Source organism: Cucurbita pepo, chromosome 16 (genome assembly GCF_057944985.1).
Source record: "Cucurbita pepo subsp. pepo isolate OVF chromosome 16, ASM5794498v1, whole genome shotgun sequence".
Taxonomy (NCBI): domain Eukaryota; kingdom Viridiplantae; phylum Streptophyta; class Magnoliopsida; order Cucurbitales; family Cucurbitaceae; genus Cucurbita; species Cucurbita pepo.
This window is the reverse complement of record NC_141813.1, coordinates 7964180-7981439: the sequence shown is the minus strand read 5'-3', so window position 1 is coordinate 7981439 and position 17260 is coordinate 7964180. Positions and strand designations below refer to the sequence as shown.

Genomic DNA, 17260 nt, shown 5'->3' with positions numbered 1-17260 from the left:
TGTTTATTCAGTAAAGATTGTTATTGAATAAAGTGATTGTACGATCATTAATCTAAATCCAATAAACTAAGAACACTCTGGCTATAGTATGATTACTTGAACTATATGTAGAGACATAAGAGTGGATCAAGTTCAAGTATATAGTCAAAATGATCAATAGTATAAGGATAAGGCTGAGTACCTTATTCTGGGGACACTATGGATGCGGCCCACTTTTGTATATGATATAAACAATGTGATCACTAAATTGTACATGTGGAGACATGTGAGTGGGGGCATCCTATGCAATGAGTATTGCATAAGATCGGACCATGAAGAAAACCACTCTCATTTTATAATGTCGTTTACTGTTGAGACTGATTTTCTTTTCATTGGATAACCTAGGTAACTCGGTTTTAATCCTGAGCTAACCATGAACTCCTGTTTATTCGGAATTATCCTTAGATTTGCATGGGTGAGAGTGGCTCTAGTTCGCCGACTCAATAGGCCTCCCATTTCAGGGGTAAGACTGGGTGAATGGCTGGGGACGTGGGGTGCAAGATGGAATTCACTCCTACCCACTTTTAGGGATAGAAGAAAGATAGTTCCCTTAAGCGCTGACTCCAGGTCTTGAACAAGGGGCCCCACCCTCTCATTGGCCTGAGAGGGATTCAGTTTACTGGTTGGACCACAAACCAATTGTTCATTAGAGGATCAGTGAGACATAAGGAACAAGAAGTAACTTTAGGGGTAAAACGGTAAATTGACCTAGCTCTAGTTACGAACAACCTGTGAAGGATCGACTTACTAATCATGGTTATATCAAATGAACAGAAATATATCTATAGTGAGGGGAGTGCAACTACTAGGCTATAGTGGAGTGTCCTAGTAGTTAACGAATGTTGGTTAACAAGGTTAATGAGTTTAGTCGGTTAATCTTGGATCGTTGGAGCCCATGATCTATAGGTCCATTAGGTCCCTCTGCTAGCTCATATCGGACTAAACCATTGAACAGTGTGACGAGTGAGTTCGAAGTGTTCGAATTCAAATTAGGGAATATGCGTTACATATATACGATATATTTAACCGCATTTTTTTATTTACGAATTAAACAAAAGGAGAGAATCTAAGATATTTAAATAAGATTTAAATATCTTAATCAATTATGTATCGGAATTGATTGGGATTGGCATTTGAATTAATATTAAATATTAATTAAATAGTTTAATTAATCATTTAATGTTACTTTAATTTGAAATTCATTATTCAAATTAATTGTTGAATTAAAATGAAGAAAGTCAAAATGTTGACTTCATTTAATGGAAAAAAATCAATGTTAGTGGAATTTTGAGGTGTCAAAATTTGGTTTAACCAAACTTGCATGCTTGCAAAATAAACCCCACAAGTTTGAGTGGAATTTTGAGTGTCAAAATTTGGTTAACTCAAACATGCATGCTTGCCACATAATCCCAAACATTTGAGTGGAATTTTGAGTGTCAAAATTTGGTGATCTCAAATTTGCATGAACATGCAAACATGACTCTTTAAATAGAGTGATCATGGTACATGGAAGGTCTTCTTCTTCTTGGTGAAAAACCTCTCACAAACACTCTCTTCACATATACAAAACCCCTCCCAAGTTTGGTCACTCACCGGATTCCACAATCCCGTTCTAAGGCCGGAGGATAGTGGAGAAGACACTAGTGGTGGTTCGAAACCGGTTCGTGAGGAAAAAGAAGTTTGAACTACAAAAGGTTAGTATTCAAACTCATTAAGTTTTAATACTTATGAACATGCTAGTTATTTACTATAATTGATGTCTAAAAGTGCCTAAGATCCAAATTGCTTCCGCATGTGTTATATTAACACCATCAATTGGTATCAGAGCAAGTTTTAGGCACTTTATTTACATTAATTTGATCACGGTGGATACCATTTCATGAATGAAATTTGTGGTTGCTAAAGTGGATGGTTTTAGTTTTGACTTTTTTTTTATGCTTCCATTTGATACAATTATTGTAATAAGCCTAATGTGTATGGACTTTAATAATGAAGAAAGGTCTGTAATTTTTATGGAGTCATTAGAGTCCATTTTAGGTTGTAATTGATCGAAAATGGAAGAGATAGCAAGCTGAACCGAAGAAGATGGAAGAGGCGGTTCGGGTGTTTTTTCTGCCGTTGGGGTCCGATTCAATGTTATTAAAGGTTGGTTCGCCCAGTTCGTGATCCTCGGGAGCGGCTCAAGTTATTTTTAATTATTAGTGTAATAATTTAGTTAATTGCTTGCTTTAAAATGCCAAAACCAACCCACTTTAGTGTGTTTAATTAATTATGCATTATGAATGTATGTTTTAATTAAATAGAAAATGTATATGCATAAAGTATGTCATATAGATTTAAAATCCCACCATAGGCTAAGCATGTTTCATGCATTCCAAGTATGTTATAAGTGTTATAATGTATAGTATGCATGTTTAGGGGTTCCATGAGTGATAGATATAAATTGTTATATTATTCAAGCCCTACTTCTAGCGAATTCGAACGAAGCATGGGTGTTGGTGCTTCCCTTTAATATATATTTTCAATCAACTTCGGTTGTTTGTCTTGAACTTACAGATATTCTCAAATATTTGACACTTTTTAAAAAGCATTGGCGAGTCTTAATATATATTTTCAATCAACGTCGGTTGTTTGTCTCGAACTTACAGATATTCTCAAATATCATGTTTTGACACTTTTTAAAAAGCATTGGCGAGTCTTAATATATATTTTCAATCAACTTCGGTTGTTATGGCGAGTCTTAATATATTATTTTCAATCAACTTCGGTTGTTTGTCTCGTTTTGACACTTTTTAAAAAGCATTGGCGAGTCAAGTTCGTATCAACCACTACTAGATTTTATCCACTGTGTCTCGCGTTTTGCCTCACAATAATATGAGATGTCAAAAGTGGGATTTGAACCCACGCCCTCTTAAGACGAACAGAACTTGAGCCTGGCGTCATAGACCACTCGACCATCCTGACTACTAATGGTCTACATCTTGATTGCTTTGATAGGGCAGTTCAGCATTTCGTATATGGTGTGTAAATGTCTCCATAGTAGATGCGTTTTAAAACTGTGAGGCTGACGACGATACGTAACAGATTAAAATAGATAATATCTACTAATTGTTGGAGAGAGGAACGAAACAATCCTAATAAGCGGCGAAAACCTCTCTCTAATAGGCGCGTTTTAAAACTGTGAGGCTGATGGCAATACCTAAAGGGAAAAGAATGGACAATGTCTGCTAGTTGTGCGCTTGGACTTTTACGAATGATATCAGAGCTAGTCACCAGGTGATGCGCCAGTGAGGATGCTTGCCACAGAATGGTTGCTTTGTGAGAACCCACATCGATTGGAGAGGTGCAGAAACATTTCTTACAAGGGTCTGAAAACTTCTCCTTAGTAGATACGATTTAAAACCATGATAGCAGACAATATCAACTAATGATGGTCTTGGATTATAACAAATTGTTGGCTGGAATAGCTCAGTTGGTTAGAGCGTGTGGCTGTTAACCATAAGGTTGGAGGTTCGAACGAAGCATGTGTGTTGATGTTTCCCTTCCCTTTTATATATATATTTTCAATCAACTTTTTAAAAAGCACGAGTCTTACAAGGACAAAAACTTGAGTTTGGCACCTTAGACCACTCGACCATCTTGGTTTGAGAGGGGAGTTTAGCATTCCGTATATGGTGTGTAAATGTCTCCATAGTAGACGCGTTTTAAAACTGTGGGGCTGATGGCAATACCTAACCGGAAAAAATAGACAATGTCTGCTAGCAGTGCGCTTAGACTTTTACGAATGATATCAGAGCTAGTCACCAGGCCATGCACCAGTGGGAACGCTTGACCCTCAGAAGGGTTGGATTGTGAGATCCCACATCGATTGGAGAGGTGAGAAACATTTCTTACAAGGTCTGAAAACCTCTCCTTAGTTGATGTGGTTTAAAACCATGAGGGTGATAGCGGTATGTAACGAACAATGGTTTTGGATTGTAACAAATGATTTACTGGAATAGCTCAGTTTGTTGAAATTACTTTTTTTTCTTCTCTCCTATTTAAGTTTATTTCTAAACATGACCCGCCTACCTTCAATGGAATTGCGGGATTAACAGGAGGCATAGTTATTGTTATCATGAATGGAGATAATTTTCTTATTGATGAATTGTTTGTACGATCAGAAAGTGTGCGTTATTCATACGGAAGAAGCACGCAAAATTATGGTGGCTGGATAATCAAAAAAATTCTTAGTCCAAACGGAAGCAATATTCCCGAAGCAGTATTACAGCTCGACTCTGAAAACAACATGAGTACACTCACTTGACACAGGGCGAACTTTCTGTTTAAAATTTATGGAGTTGAAAAAATTTGCACTACCACTAGTGGATACAGAACTGAAATGATTGAGAGGTTCTTCTTGGGCTTGAATCCAAAAATTCGACGTATAGTGGAATCCATAAATCCTACCACATGTGTCAAGAGGGTGAAAAACTATTGTGCCGCAAATGTGAGAAACAACATTTGGGCAGATGCATGGCTAGGACTTGTTACAGATGTGGTCATGGAGGCCACATTGCCAAATACTATACTGCGAGAAGGACGAAAAACCTCACCAAAGGGACCAAGTGGAGCCAAGAGACCTATGCAGACCCACTGACAGACAAGGGCTTATGCATCCACCCATAGATAAGTTGGAAAATCTGACATAGTGGTGATAGGTACACTTTCCATCTGGGGCATTATGTTTTAACATGGTATGATTCTAGTCCTAAGCATTTCTTTATATTTGTGCCATTTGTTAGTCAAGCAGAGCTCGAATTAGAATCGTTATTGCATGTATTAACTATTAGCTCCCCAGCGGGGGTAGACCTAGTTGTTAAGGATAGAGTAAGAGATGGACAAGTAATAGTAGCAAGATGAACCTTAACCGTAAACCCGATAGTTTTTACGGACTTTAACGTAATATTAAGAATGAATTGGTTAGCTGAGAACTATGCCACTCATTTAGGATAGCCACCTAGAACACAAATTTAAAAATGATAAGTCTCATTCATGTTGCATGTCTTTGCATTTCCTAACCCACTTACTGAGTATTTCTTAAAATACTGAACCCACTTGTTATGACATTTCAGGTAAAAGCAATACACTTCAAAGCAATACACTTCACCGCTGATAGCGGCATCACAAATTTAAAGATCATGACACTTGTATAGGGTAATTGTATTTAATTTTGTAAAATATAGGTTAGTGCAGTGGGTGTGGGTGTTTTATTTTTATTTATGTCTATTTTTAATTTTTTTATTTCTTTAGTATTGTTTTAAAGGTCTTTTATTAAATATGGAAGTTCATGACATTGTTTTATGGAGACGTTTTAAATGATTATTTTTGCTAATAAGTTATGTTATGAAGACGGTTTCGACTTTAGATGGGTAGAAAACTAGGATCGTTACATGTATGATGAGATGTGCCCCATGGTCCCTGCATGTGTCATTTGCTTGAATGTTATGCTATGTTATGTGATGTGATTTTATGCTATGATATGCTATGTGATATTATAATATGATATCATATGATATGACATGCTATGATAAGTCATGTTATGCTATGTGATACTAGGCTATAGTAAGCTATCCTGTGTAATGATATGATACACTATGTACTGTTGTGCCACGTTATGTCATTTTACACCATAACAAGCTATGTTATGCCATGATAAGCCACATTATGATATGAGTGTTGGTGTTCAACAAAGTATTGACGACCCTTTCCCTCTGTGGTGTTCAGTAAAGAGACCGTTAGCGAGTGCTGGTCTGACAAACCAGGCTCATGGGGGTGTGTGAGGCCGACTGGTGGACCCATGTTGGCATGCGTGGGTCATGTGTAGAGAAGTATTGCACTTCCAACCTTGCCCAGGTAAGAAATCTGACTAAGGCCATGATATGCTATGATAAAAGGATAGGTTCACCATGTTGCATGTGCTTGCATCCCTGACCCCATTAGTGGTGTCAGTTACCGACTATTTCTTAAAATACTAAAGTCATGTGCTACCCTTACATTTCAAGTACAGGCAAGGCACTCGTGTAGAGATGACAGCGTCGTCGCATTGGAGATCATGGAATCCATACTAGGGTAGCTACATTTTTATTTTGCTTATTAGTCTTAGGTTAGTATAGGACATTGTTTTGTTTCCTAGTTTTCGTTAATTTGTTTATTTTTCATTTCTTAAATGTTGTTGGTTTCATTTAAGGATTTTATTTTTAACGTGTTAGTCTATGATATTTTTTATGAACTATTTAACATGAATGTTTTTGCATAAAAAGGGGCGCCGGAACTATTCACTCGTTTTTCTATTTTCCCTAAATTAATATTGATTGACATGGCTAGCTAAGTTAAGGGCATGACTTTGATACCATGTTAGGAACCACAACTCTCCACAATAATAGATATTGTCCACATTGAGCATAAGCTCTCACGGGTTTGTTTTTTGTTTCTCCAAAATGCCTCTTACGAATGCAGATGAATTCCTTACTTATAAACCCATAATTATTCCCTAAATTAGCTAATGTGGGACTCCCTCCCAACAATCCTCAACAAATAAATGGTCGGTGAAAGCAACGTGTACCACATTTGTAGGTATATTGGGTACGTATTCAAAGAGAACACACAAAATGTTCCTACTTGAATACGCATCGTTCATTAAAATCCCTAACTAATTTACCCAAACAAAAATTTCCCAAAAATTTCCCCTTTTATTTGTCCCAAAGTTGAGCCACTGAAAAGAACCTCCGCCTTGTGGAATTAGACACCAAGGCCTTTTCAGAAACCAGGCTGTGTATGGCATAGATATTATATATAGTCACTATCAGCATTCAATGACCAGTTGAACCACAGCCACATACATAACAAAGTTTATAAAGAAAAGCAAAGAGAAACAACCTCTTCCCCCTAATCATGCTAAATATCTTATAACTAAATCGGAGTTCTAGTTTTTCAATCAGCTTACGAAATTGATTCCCATTTGATAAGTTTTATTTATAAAAATATGGACTCAAAATTTAGTGTATGAACCAATTTATAGTAAATTTACTTTTTCTTCTTTTAATAAACATAAGAGTTGGGTTGTATTCTAAAAATATTATTTAATAAATAATTGGTAACCTTTGAGTTCAAGAATGGTACAACTTAATCCACAGAAATTTTAAAGATATCTAAGTATGGTTAAGAAAATGTTATTTAAACCAACAAACTGCATCTTCCTTATTGATTACTAAATCCTAAGAATTTTAATTTAAAGTGTGTATGAAATGAAACATTTTTAAGGTTAGGTAATGTTATGACCCGATTTTCAAGGCTTTAAAAATGGGATAGTGACTAAGAAGAGGCCGACATAAAATAAAATTGAAATAAAAATAAAAAATTTAAATTTGATAAAATTTAAATCAAATAAAGACAAACAACACTACACTTAAATATAAATTGAAATCCAATTAGAAGACTATATCGTTCAAATTTATTATAAAGGGAAAAATGAGTTTGAGATACAATTACAAAACGAAATACAATGACTCAAATATAAAGATGGATTGACACTCTAGAACGACACCCTCTATGACCGCATAACTCTCAAACGCTCTATAACCTTGACCGACAACCTGCGAACACTTGAAAAAAGAAAGAGGAAACGGGTGAGTATAAAAATACTTAGTACGTAACCTACTTGTATGCTCAAATCGCATCCTTAACCTAATAGGTATCCATAGGTTTTACTCTAGACTTTAAGAAGTTCTAGTCTAGTCTTTACTACAATCTAAGCATCTAGGGTGCCTCGAGTTTCGAGCCGTACTTTAGCTACTCATGGACCCACTTTGAGTTGGGAGGAGGTGGTTTACCTATTTTTGGCATCCGAGGTCTACTATATGACAAATCTACTTTTCTGTTCTTAAGCTTAGGTAGCTTGTTAGGTTCTGGTACGGAATGTCCAGTGTCCTAGGTTGAGGTGCTACCTCATAAAACTGCTGGTGGGACAATATGGTGATTGTCATTCATGGAAGGTTAAATGGTGAACCCTTCTGCAAGACTATAAAGTCACCCCAGGGGCAACCCTCATGTGCTGGCAGCTACTAAATCAACCTATGTGGCACTACGCCCCCTCTTAGAACAACTTTACTATCGTGTTTACTATCGGGACTCTTCCACAAGGTTGGGAAACTTATTGGCTTGGTGCACTACAGTAACCGGCCTAGGCCATACTCAACATTACTAGTACTAGAGTGGAAAGAGTAGCATAAACTTTGATAGCACCGCTAAATAGCTAACAACCTGGAGAGCTATTTGCAAAGGTACTGATGACATCATACACATTGCTAATGACCTGGAGAGTTGTCGTTGTCATTCTTGGATGCCATGGAGGTTTACTAGGTTCTAGGAGCATCTAGCTGATTTAATCTCGTCTCACGTTGTCCGGATGTTTAGGGCCAACTCCTCAAGGAAATCCATTCTTTGGGTGCATATGGGTCTAGACCTCTAACCTCCTGTAATGACCCTAAATTTATACTTACCTAAAGTTGTTACCGTCGTCATAACATAATCAATTTGTGGGGAAATAAGCATTTAAAATTTATCGTAAAACATAAACTTCATCTTAAAACACTGACATGGACTTACAAGTTCGAAAATATCTTTAAGACGACATAATGAAATACTAAATAAAAGAAATGAATGTTAAAATTAAAAACACTCTCTTCAAACCTAAGTCTAAGAAAATAAGTATAACTACCCTATGCATGTGTCATAGTCTCAAATTGGGATGTCATCTTAAACTGTACAGGAATGCCTTGCCTTTACCTAGAAAATGAAGGTAGCATATGGCAAAATACTCAGTAAGCAATCCCCCTATTAGGGTTAAACATAAACACATACAATTTCATGAATGAGACCTATCATAACAGTTTATTTTACTACGGCGGTTATCCTAAACGGGTAATTTAGATGTGTACTTATTTTCCCTACACATGGTTCACATGTGCAAGTATGGACCCACCAGTCGATTCGTACACCTCCTTGGTCCCTTTCTGGTCGGGCGAGCATTCTCTGGTAGCTGTTGAGGCCAGACACCCGGTAGGAAGAACGACTATCTTGGCAGCATTATGGTAAACATAATGATCGTTTACCTACCTCGTAGCGTACACGTTCGTACACCTCCTTGGCCCCTTTCTGGTGGAGCGAGCATTCTTTGGTAGCTGTTGAGGCCGGACACCCATTAGGAAGAACGACCATCTTGGCAGCATTATGATAAACATAATGATCATTTACCTACCTCATAGTGTACACGTTCGTACTATCATGAAGGAGAAAGTGTATCCCCTGATGCATGAGCACACAATAATGCATGAGGTCCCAACATTTTTCCATTTTCATTATCATATACTACAACCTCGCTAGCATTTTCCTTCATATCACATCATTTTTATCATATTTTTTATCATATCTTTCATGCATAGATCGGAGTTGTATTTCATGTCAATTCATCATTTTACATGTCAATCATATCATATCATTCATGTTACACATATGTCATATCATAATATTTTCATGCTTCCAGACGTAACATTTCACATCATGCACATATCATATTATAAATCATAATAGTCAAATAACATATCTCGAGCATGCAATCAACGTATCATATTATATCATAAACATATCAATTCATCAATTATAGCATAACAATCACGTCTCATAATTTATACATATCATTTCATAACAGTTTGCATATACGGGCATATGACACATGTTAAGCCACGGGCATGTGTCATTATAAAGCACACAATTATAACTATAGTAGGGCCACTTACTTGGTTAGCCTAGGCCGAAGGCCGAAGCTACTACGACCCGTTGATGCTAACTTAACGTTGCACTCTGAATTTTAACTCTATGGAGTCCAACAATCATAATTAAAATTCTACTATGGAATTTGGCTCACCTAATTTTGCATGAAATAATTTTGACCTACCCCTACTAATTTAAACTAATTAAGCCTAATTTTGTATAAAATAATTTAAATGAGCTAAGACTAAATATGCATAAATAATTCAAACTTTGACTCCAAAAATTTAAACAAGCTTAAAGGTAGTCCTACTAACCTTAAACACTTTTGAAGAATTGAAACTAGAAGGAAAGGGTCCGAGCGTATCATACCCATTGACTCCAAAAATTTAAACTAACTTAAAGGTAGTCCTACTAACTTAAACGCTTCTGAAGAATTGAAACTAGGAGGAAAGGGTCCGAGCGTATCATATCCAAGTCAGATCAGTCAAAATGCTGACCTGAGCCATTAAAAAGTGTATTCTCCGATTGGCTCGACCATTCAAGTGGGATGATAAAATGAAGTAAGAGACCTCCCTTTTAGAGTAGAGGTTAACCCCCCACATCTCAAGTTAAGCAATGCGGGACAACCCTTTCTCTTTTTTTCTAATTTTTGGGTTATTACACCATCGCTCATGATCCTAGGGTGCACGGTCTGCTGAAAATATATCTTAACTTGATTCATTCATGCATGCTTATTGGAGAGATATACCTATTGATCACCTAAAACACAAGAAACTTGATTTTAACATCACCTTAGTCCTTTATGGAGTTGTGGAGGTCTACCAGGATACCTAAGGTGACTAGGTGGCTTAATCTAGACTCTTAGTTTCAAATTACTTTTATTTTGACTCCTTAAGTCTATCTTGGTCAAGTAGCACTAAGGTCTTGACCCTCTGACCGCCACACACGATCCTAAGATACTTTGTCTACTAGAGGCGTCCTGACCAAAATGATTGTCTAGCCAACCAAATTTTAATATCCTAGGTCTAGCTATATGCAGATAAACACGCTCTACATGCATAACACAATTAATCACTTGGGCCTAACATACTAAATCATGCATACAAGCTCAACGGGAAGATAACATCCATCAATCTCCCAAAGCACATAACACAATATCTCATCGTCCATTCTAACACAACAAGAAACATTTAAAATAGCATTCATAAAAGATCTCATCACAGGAGAATTTTATTAGTTTTTACCTCTTACATACCTTACTCATCCTTATTTTCGAACTCGGATTCTAGTCATGCATATTCTCTTCTTAGCATGGTAAAATATATAAAAGTAACATGCATCTCACAATCTTATCCTAAGGAATAATAATAATTTTTTTTATCGTACATACAATACTTTCTTATCCAAAAGTGCCCTTTTGTAGTCCTAACATGTATATTCTTACTACCTAAGGTAAGGAATATTTATATGTGATGGCGTTAATATAACACATGCGGAAGAAATTTGGATCTTAGGCACTCTTAGAACATCAATTATAGTACATAACTAGCATGTTCATAAGTATTCAAACTCAAGGTGTTTGAGTACTAACCTTTTGTAGTTCAAATTCCTTTTTTCTCACGAACTGATTTCGAACCACCACTAGTGTCTTCTCTACTATTCTTCGGCCTTAGAACGAGATTGTGGAATCCAGTGAGTGACTAAACTTGGGAGGGATTTAGTATATATGAAGAGAAAGTTTGTGAGAGTTTTTCTCAAGGTTTTTTCTAGGGGAGAAGTTTCATGTACCTTGAACACTATAGTCATGTTTGCATGTTCATGCAAATTTGAGGTCACTAAATTTTGACACTAAAAAAATTCTACTCAAATATTTGGGATTATTTGACACTAAAAAAATTCTACTCAAATATTTGGGATTATGTGGTAAGCATGCAAGTTTGAGTTAATCAAATTTTGACACTCAAAATTCCACTCAAATTTGTGGGGTTTATTTGGCAAGCTTGTTAAACCAAATTTTGACACCTCAAAATTCCACTCACTCAAACCTGTATTTTTTCATTAAGTGAAGTCAACCTTTTGACTTTCTTCATTTTAATTCAACAATTAATTTCAAATTAAAGTAATATTAAATGATTAATTAAACTATTTAATTAATATTTAATATTAATTCAAATGCCAATTCGAATCAATTCCGACATATATTTGATTAAAATATTTAAATCTTATTTAAATATCTTTTTTTTTTTTTTTTTTTTTTTTTTGTAAATAAAATAAAAATGTTGTTAAATATATCGTATATATGTAGCGCATATTCCCTAATTTGAATTCGAATACTTCGAACTCACTCGTCACACTATTCTATGGTTTAGTTCGATATGAGCTAGTAGAGGGACCTAATGGACCTATAGATCATGGGCTCCAACAATCCGAGATTAACCGGTTAAACTCAAGAACCTTGTTAACCAACATTCATTAACTACTAGGACACTCCATTATAGCCTAGTAGTTGCACTCCCCTCACTATAGATATATTTCTGTCCATTTGATATAACCATGATTAGTAAGTCGATCCTTCACAGGTTGTTCGTAACTAGAGCTGGGTCAATTTACCGTTTTACCCCTGAAGTTACTTCTTGTTCCTTATGTCCCACTGATCCTCTAATGAACAATTGGTTTGTTGTCCAACCAGTAAACCGAATCCCTCTCAGGCCAATGAGAGGGTGGGGCCCCTTGTTCAAAACTTGGAGTCAGTATTGAGGGAACTACCTCTCTTCTATCCCTAAAAGTGGGTAGGAGTGAATTCCATTTTGCCCCCCACGTCCCTAGCCATTCACCCAGTCTTACCCCTAAAATGGGAGGCCTATTGAGTTGGCGAACTCGAGCCAATCTCACCCATGCAAATCTAAGGATAATTCTGAATAAAGAGGAGTTCATGGTTAGCTCAGGATTAAGATCGAGTTACCTAGGTCATCGAATGAAAAAAAAATCAATTTCAACAGTAAACGACATTATAAAGTGAGAGTCATTTTCTTCATGGTCCGATCTTATGCAATACTCATTGCATAAGACGCCCCCACTCACATGTCTCTGCATGTACAATTTAGTGATCACATTGTTTATGTCATATACAAAAGTGGGTCGCTTCCATAGTGTCCCTAGGATAAGGTACTCAGCTTTATCCCTGTACTATAGATCATTTTGACTATATACTTGAACTTGATCCACTCTTATGTCTCTACATATAGTTTAAGTAATCATACAATAGTCAGAGTGTTCTTAGTTTATTGGATTTAGATTAATAATCGTAAAATTCACTTTATTCAATAACAATCTTTACTGAATAAACATCAATAATAACTTTATTGAAAATAGAATAGGTTTTTGTCTAAAACTATGAGTTTTAGGACATAAAACCCAACAGCATGCTAGCATGTCTTAATGATCCCTACAAGTACTACTAACTTAAAGTTTATGTGGCTACTTACATGGATGACGCATGCCTCCCTGAACTAGGTTTTTTCAGTCTAAGGAACTTTAACAATTCTAAAATTTCTCTAGTAGGTTCTAATAAAAGTAGAATTAGGCTAGTGTTGAAATCAAGATGAGAAATTGACAAACGAAAGTCATACGAGTTAAAAAGTGGATTTACATGTGCATATCACGTGCTTACCGTACAAAGAAGAGTCTTTATGTGCATTTCCATGTGCACTCCAAGGGAGGATACCTATACTCTCTACACGACACATGGTACACTCAAATAGGTTGCACCGTGTCGGGTCAAGTCACATGAACAGTTTATGTCGAGATAGACATAGGTTCTTCGCCACACCTGACTTTTTTAGTTTTCATCCATTTTTAAGAAGTTATTTTTCTTTTAATTTGTAATCAAACACGAGAAAAAATAACTAAGTCTAAAAATGGTCTAAAGCTGTAAATCTAACCATTCTTGATGCATACTAGAATGTTAACTTCTAATCAAAATCAACTTCAGCGAACTTATGAAGCTTGACCAAAATATCTCCAAGAACAACATAATAAAAATTATGAGTAGTAAAATTCACAAATCTAAGTAAAAATGGAGAATAAGAACTTGAAACTCCTACCTATCAAATTTCATTATTTCCTGACATATTCCGTCCATTCAAAAGTCTAAATAGGTTCTCCTCAATCCATTGAACATTTCTTGTGAATAATTTATGGTGAAATTCTTACTCCAAATAGCCATTTATAGAGGATTTCAATTTCTATTTCTACCTCTCTTCCAAACCTTAGCCTTTCTTTTCTCTTTCCCCTCTTTATCATCCATCTAATCAGCTTTCTAAAATTTTCTTAATTTTTTTATTGAGTTCTTCCAGTTTTTTTTAAAGCATTTTTCTCTTCTACCTTATCGTGAAATTAAGCCTCTTAAAACCCTCAATAAAATCTTTGAAATTCAAGCTTAAAAGAAAAAATCGAATATTTAATTACTCATTGGGACTTGAGTGTTATAAATTCTTCCCTCCTTAAGAATTATCGTCAAGAAAGTTACTTATGCCTGATTCCCAAGATAGGACATCCTCTTGTCCATTTTTTTGCTCAAATTGTTACATTGTCTCAACGATAAGTCTACCAAACATTGGCTATAGACATCCGTTCACTACACAACCTCCTATAGATGATGAAGTCTGCACCTAAACTTACACTCCTCTTGGGAACCCTTCCTCAAATTTCCTAACCATCAACGTGTTTCTAACCCTTTGGATGCTCCTAGAGCTACCTCACCTCTTGTGTTTTTACGTTTTAGTGTTGGTCTGTTTGTCCATGTTACAATTTGTGATTTGAAACCTCATAAAATAAATCATGACATCTCTACTCTCACTATAACTATATTTTTTTTTAATCATCCACCAATACTGAATCCATATTCATACAACGTAGAATTTTTGTGCAAGATCTTGAACTAAGCTTATACTAACTCGACTTTCAAATACTATGGGCATTTTTTGAAAATTAAATTCGTAAACCTTAATGGGGCATCACACTAATGCAAGAATTTGAGCTCATAATCTAAAGTTTAAATCATAATTTAAAATTAATCCGTTTAAAATTTATTATTTTAGCAATAATATTGAAATAATCCATAAAGATATTGATTAGACCCTTCATATATATTTATTCCTTGTTTCTCTGTCTCATCATACTTAGCTATATATACCTTAACTCTATTCTTTTCTAAAAATAGATTAAAAAGAAAAATTGAAATTGAGGTAGAGAAGAAGACATCATGGGAAGAAGCTGCCATGGAGATGAAACATGGGAAGAACAGAACCAAATCCAAGAACAAGAAGACGAAGAAGCTTTATCTTTCTGTGACCTTCCTCTAAAAGAAACGCAGCCGCCTTTGAATCTAAATCAAACCCCGATCAGATCCTCCGCCGCCGTCCAAACAGAGGACTTTGATTTCAACCACTGCCCTCCGCCACTGCCGCAGCCCATGTGCGCCGCCGATGAGGTCTTCTTCCAAGGCCAAATCCTCCCTCTTCGTCACTCTTTCAGCTCTGAAAATTCCCACAATAACCCCTTCTTTCCTAGAAATTCCTCCACCAGGTCCAAATTTTATACATTATAATTTTTTTTTTATTTTTTTTTTTTATAATTTCAGCCTATTTTTATTATAACCTAAGATTCTTTCCTCCCTGTCTTGTTCTTGCTTCTCTCCCGACAGGTCGGAGTCTTCGGATATATTAAGGTTTAGAAATGGAAGCACCAGCAGCAGTAGCAGTAGAAGCCATTATTCCCGGTAAACCTTTTCAATTTTTAGTCGAAGTTCAAACAAAACATTTTTTTACAAGAGTATAAGAAAAATGTAAATAAACAAATTAAATTTTTATTTTTTCACAATTTTTAATAAATCGGCAATTCTTAATCCTAACATTACTATGTTGTGTTATTTATATTTGAATGATATAAAATATTTTTCAAATTTCAGATCATCGAGTATTAGTAATAATTCCATTTCAATTCCGACGAATTCCAAGCCAAGACCACACAACAACGTTTTCCACTCTCACCCTAGTCCGACGCCCCAAATCAGATCCCATTCAACTTCCGGCCGCCGAAGCCGGAGTTCATCCCGGTGGGACTTTTTCCGGCTGGGTCTTCTCCGAACGCCGGGAATGGAACTTCACGACCTCAAAACTCGCACCAACTCCGCCTCGGCCGCCGCCACCCCGGCGGCGCATACAACAGCTGGCTCGTTTCTGGGTGTGGTGAGCTGCAAAAAATCAGTGGATACAGTAGCGGCGGCGGGGAAGAAGAAAAGGAGTGAAAATGGAAAGGAAAAGGAAAAGGAAAAGGAAAAGGAAAGGGAAACGAGGGTGTCACATCGTCGAACATTTGAATGGGTAAAGCAGCTCTCGCATGCAAGCTCTGGTGACGAACAATAATCATTCATTCCCCACTTTCCTTTTCAATTTCACTTTTCTAACTTTGGTGTTTTCATTCATTTTTTACTTACAAGTCAAGAAGATATCTCCATCAAAGATTATTTATGTAAAGAGTTCATGGTGTTGTTTAACAAATGCATACATCAATGATGAATTGAATGATGTTATGATGGTTTATGATGAGGGAAATAGCTATGAATGGGATTGTTATGAAGGGTTTGGTGGGTTTTGTTTGAAAGAGAATTTTAGTGGTGAGATGCAAGAGGATTATGGGGATACCAAAAAGAGGAAAGTGGTGAGGTGGGTTTCATGATGAAGGTGTGACATTTTGGTGGGGCTATGGCGGTTTGTATTCAATGTGGAATTCTTTCATCTTTCGTGCTCTCACGAGACCTATACCACAAATTGTTTGCACCCATAAAAGTAAAAGCTAAGGCTAAAATGATGGAACTCTTGATCTAAAGCTAAATGCACGAAAAGACCTTTCCTCCACCGATCAATGTTTAGAGACACAAGAACTAGGGTATGTCTCATTTTAAATTGGTATAATATAATACTCGAATAAAACCAGAGTGTGAAACCTTTTCTTAGTAAAAGTGTTTTAAAATTTTGAGGAAATTTTTTGAAATGAAATCTAAAAAATGACAATATATGGTATCCCATATGATTAGCTAACATGAATGTAATATAATTTGGTTTAGACACATTCTTGACAAAAAGATCATTGTGAGATCTGACGTCGGTGGGAAGGGGAACGGAGCATTTTTATAAGTGTGTGGAAATCTCTCCTTAGCAGACGCGTTTTAAAATCATGAGGCTGACAGCGATATGTAATGGACCATAGAAGACAATATATACTAGTGGTGGTCTTGAGCTATTACAAATGTTATCAGCCACCAGGCGGTGTGCTAGCGGAGACGTTGGGCACCTAAGGGGGTGGATTATGAGATCCCACAACGGTTGGAGAGGTGAACAAAACATTGCCT

General features: G+C 36.2%; 1 protein-coding gene and 1 non-coding gene across 2 annotated transcripts; one reads left to right on the top strand and one right to left on the bottom strand.

Moving 5' to 3' along the window:
- Positions 1–2919: 2919 nt before the first annotated feature.
- Positions 2920–3003, bottom strand: TRNAL-CAA (transfer RNA leucine (anticodon CAA)). Its single transcript has one exon. It is a non-coding gene; the product is annotated as a tRNA-Leu (tRNA).
- Positions 3004–15045: 12042 nt separating this feature from the next.
- On the top strand, positions 15046–16457 carry LOC111777599 (uncharacterized). Its single transcript, XM_023657266.2, has 3 exons — positions 15046–15435; positions 15554–15628; positions 15818–16457. Exons 1-3 carry the CDS (start codon positions 15113–15115, stop codon positions 16272–16274), a joined length of 855 nt encoding a protein of 284 aa, XP_023513034.1. The 5' UTR covers positions 15046–15112; the 3' UTR covers positions 16275–16457.
- Positions 16458–17260: the final 803 nt, after the last annotated feature.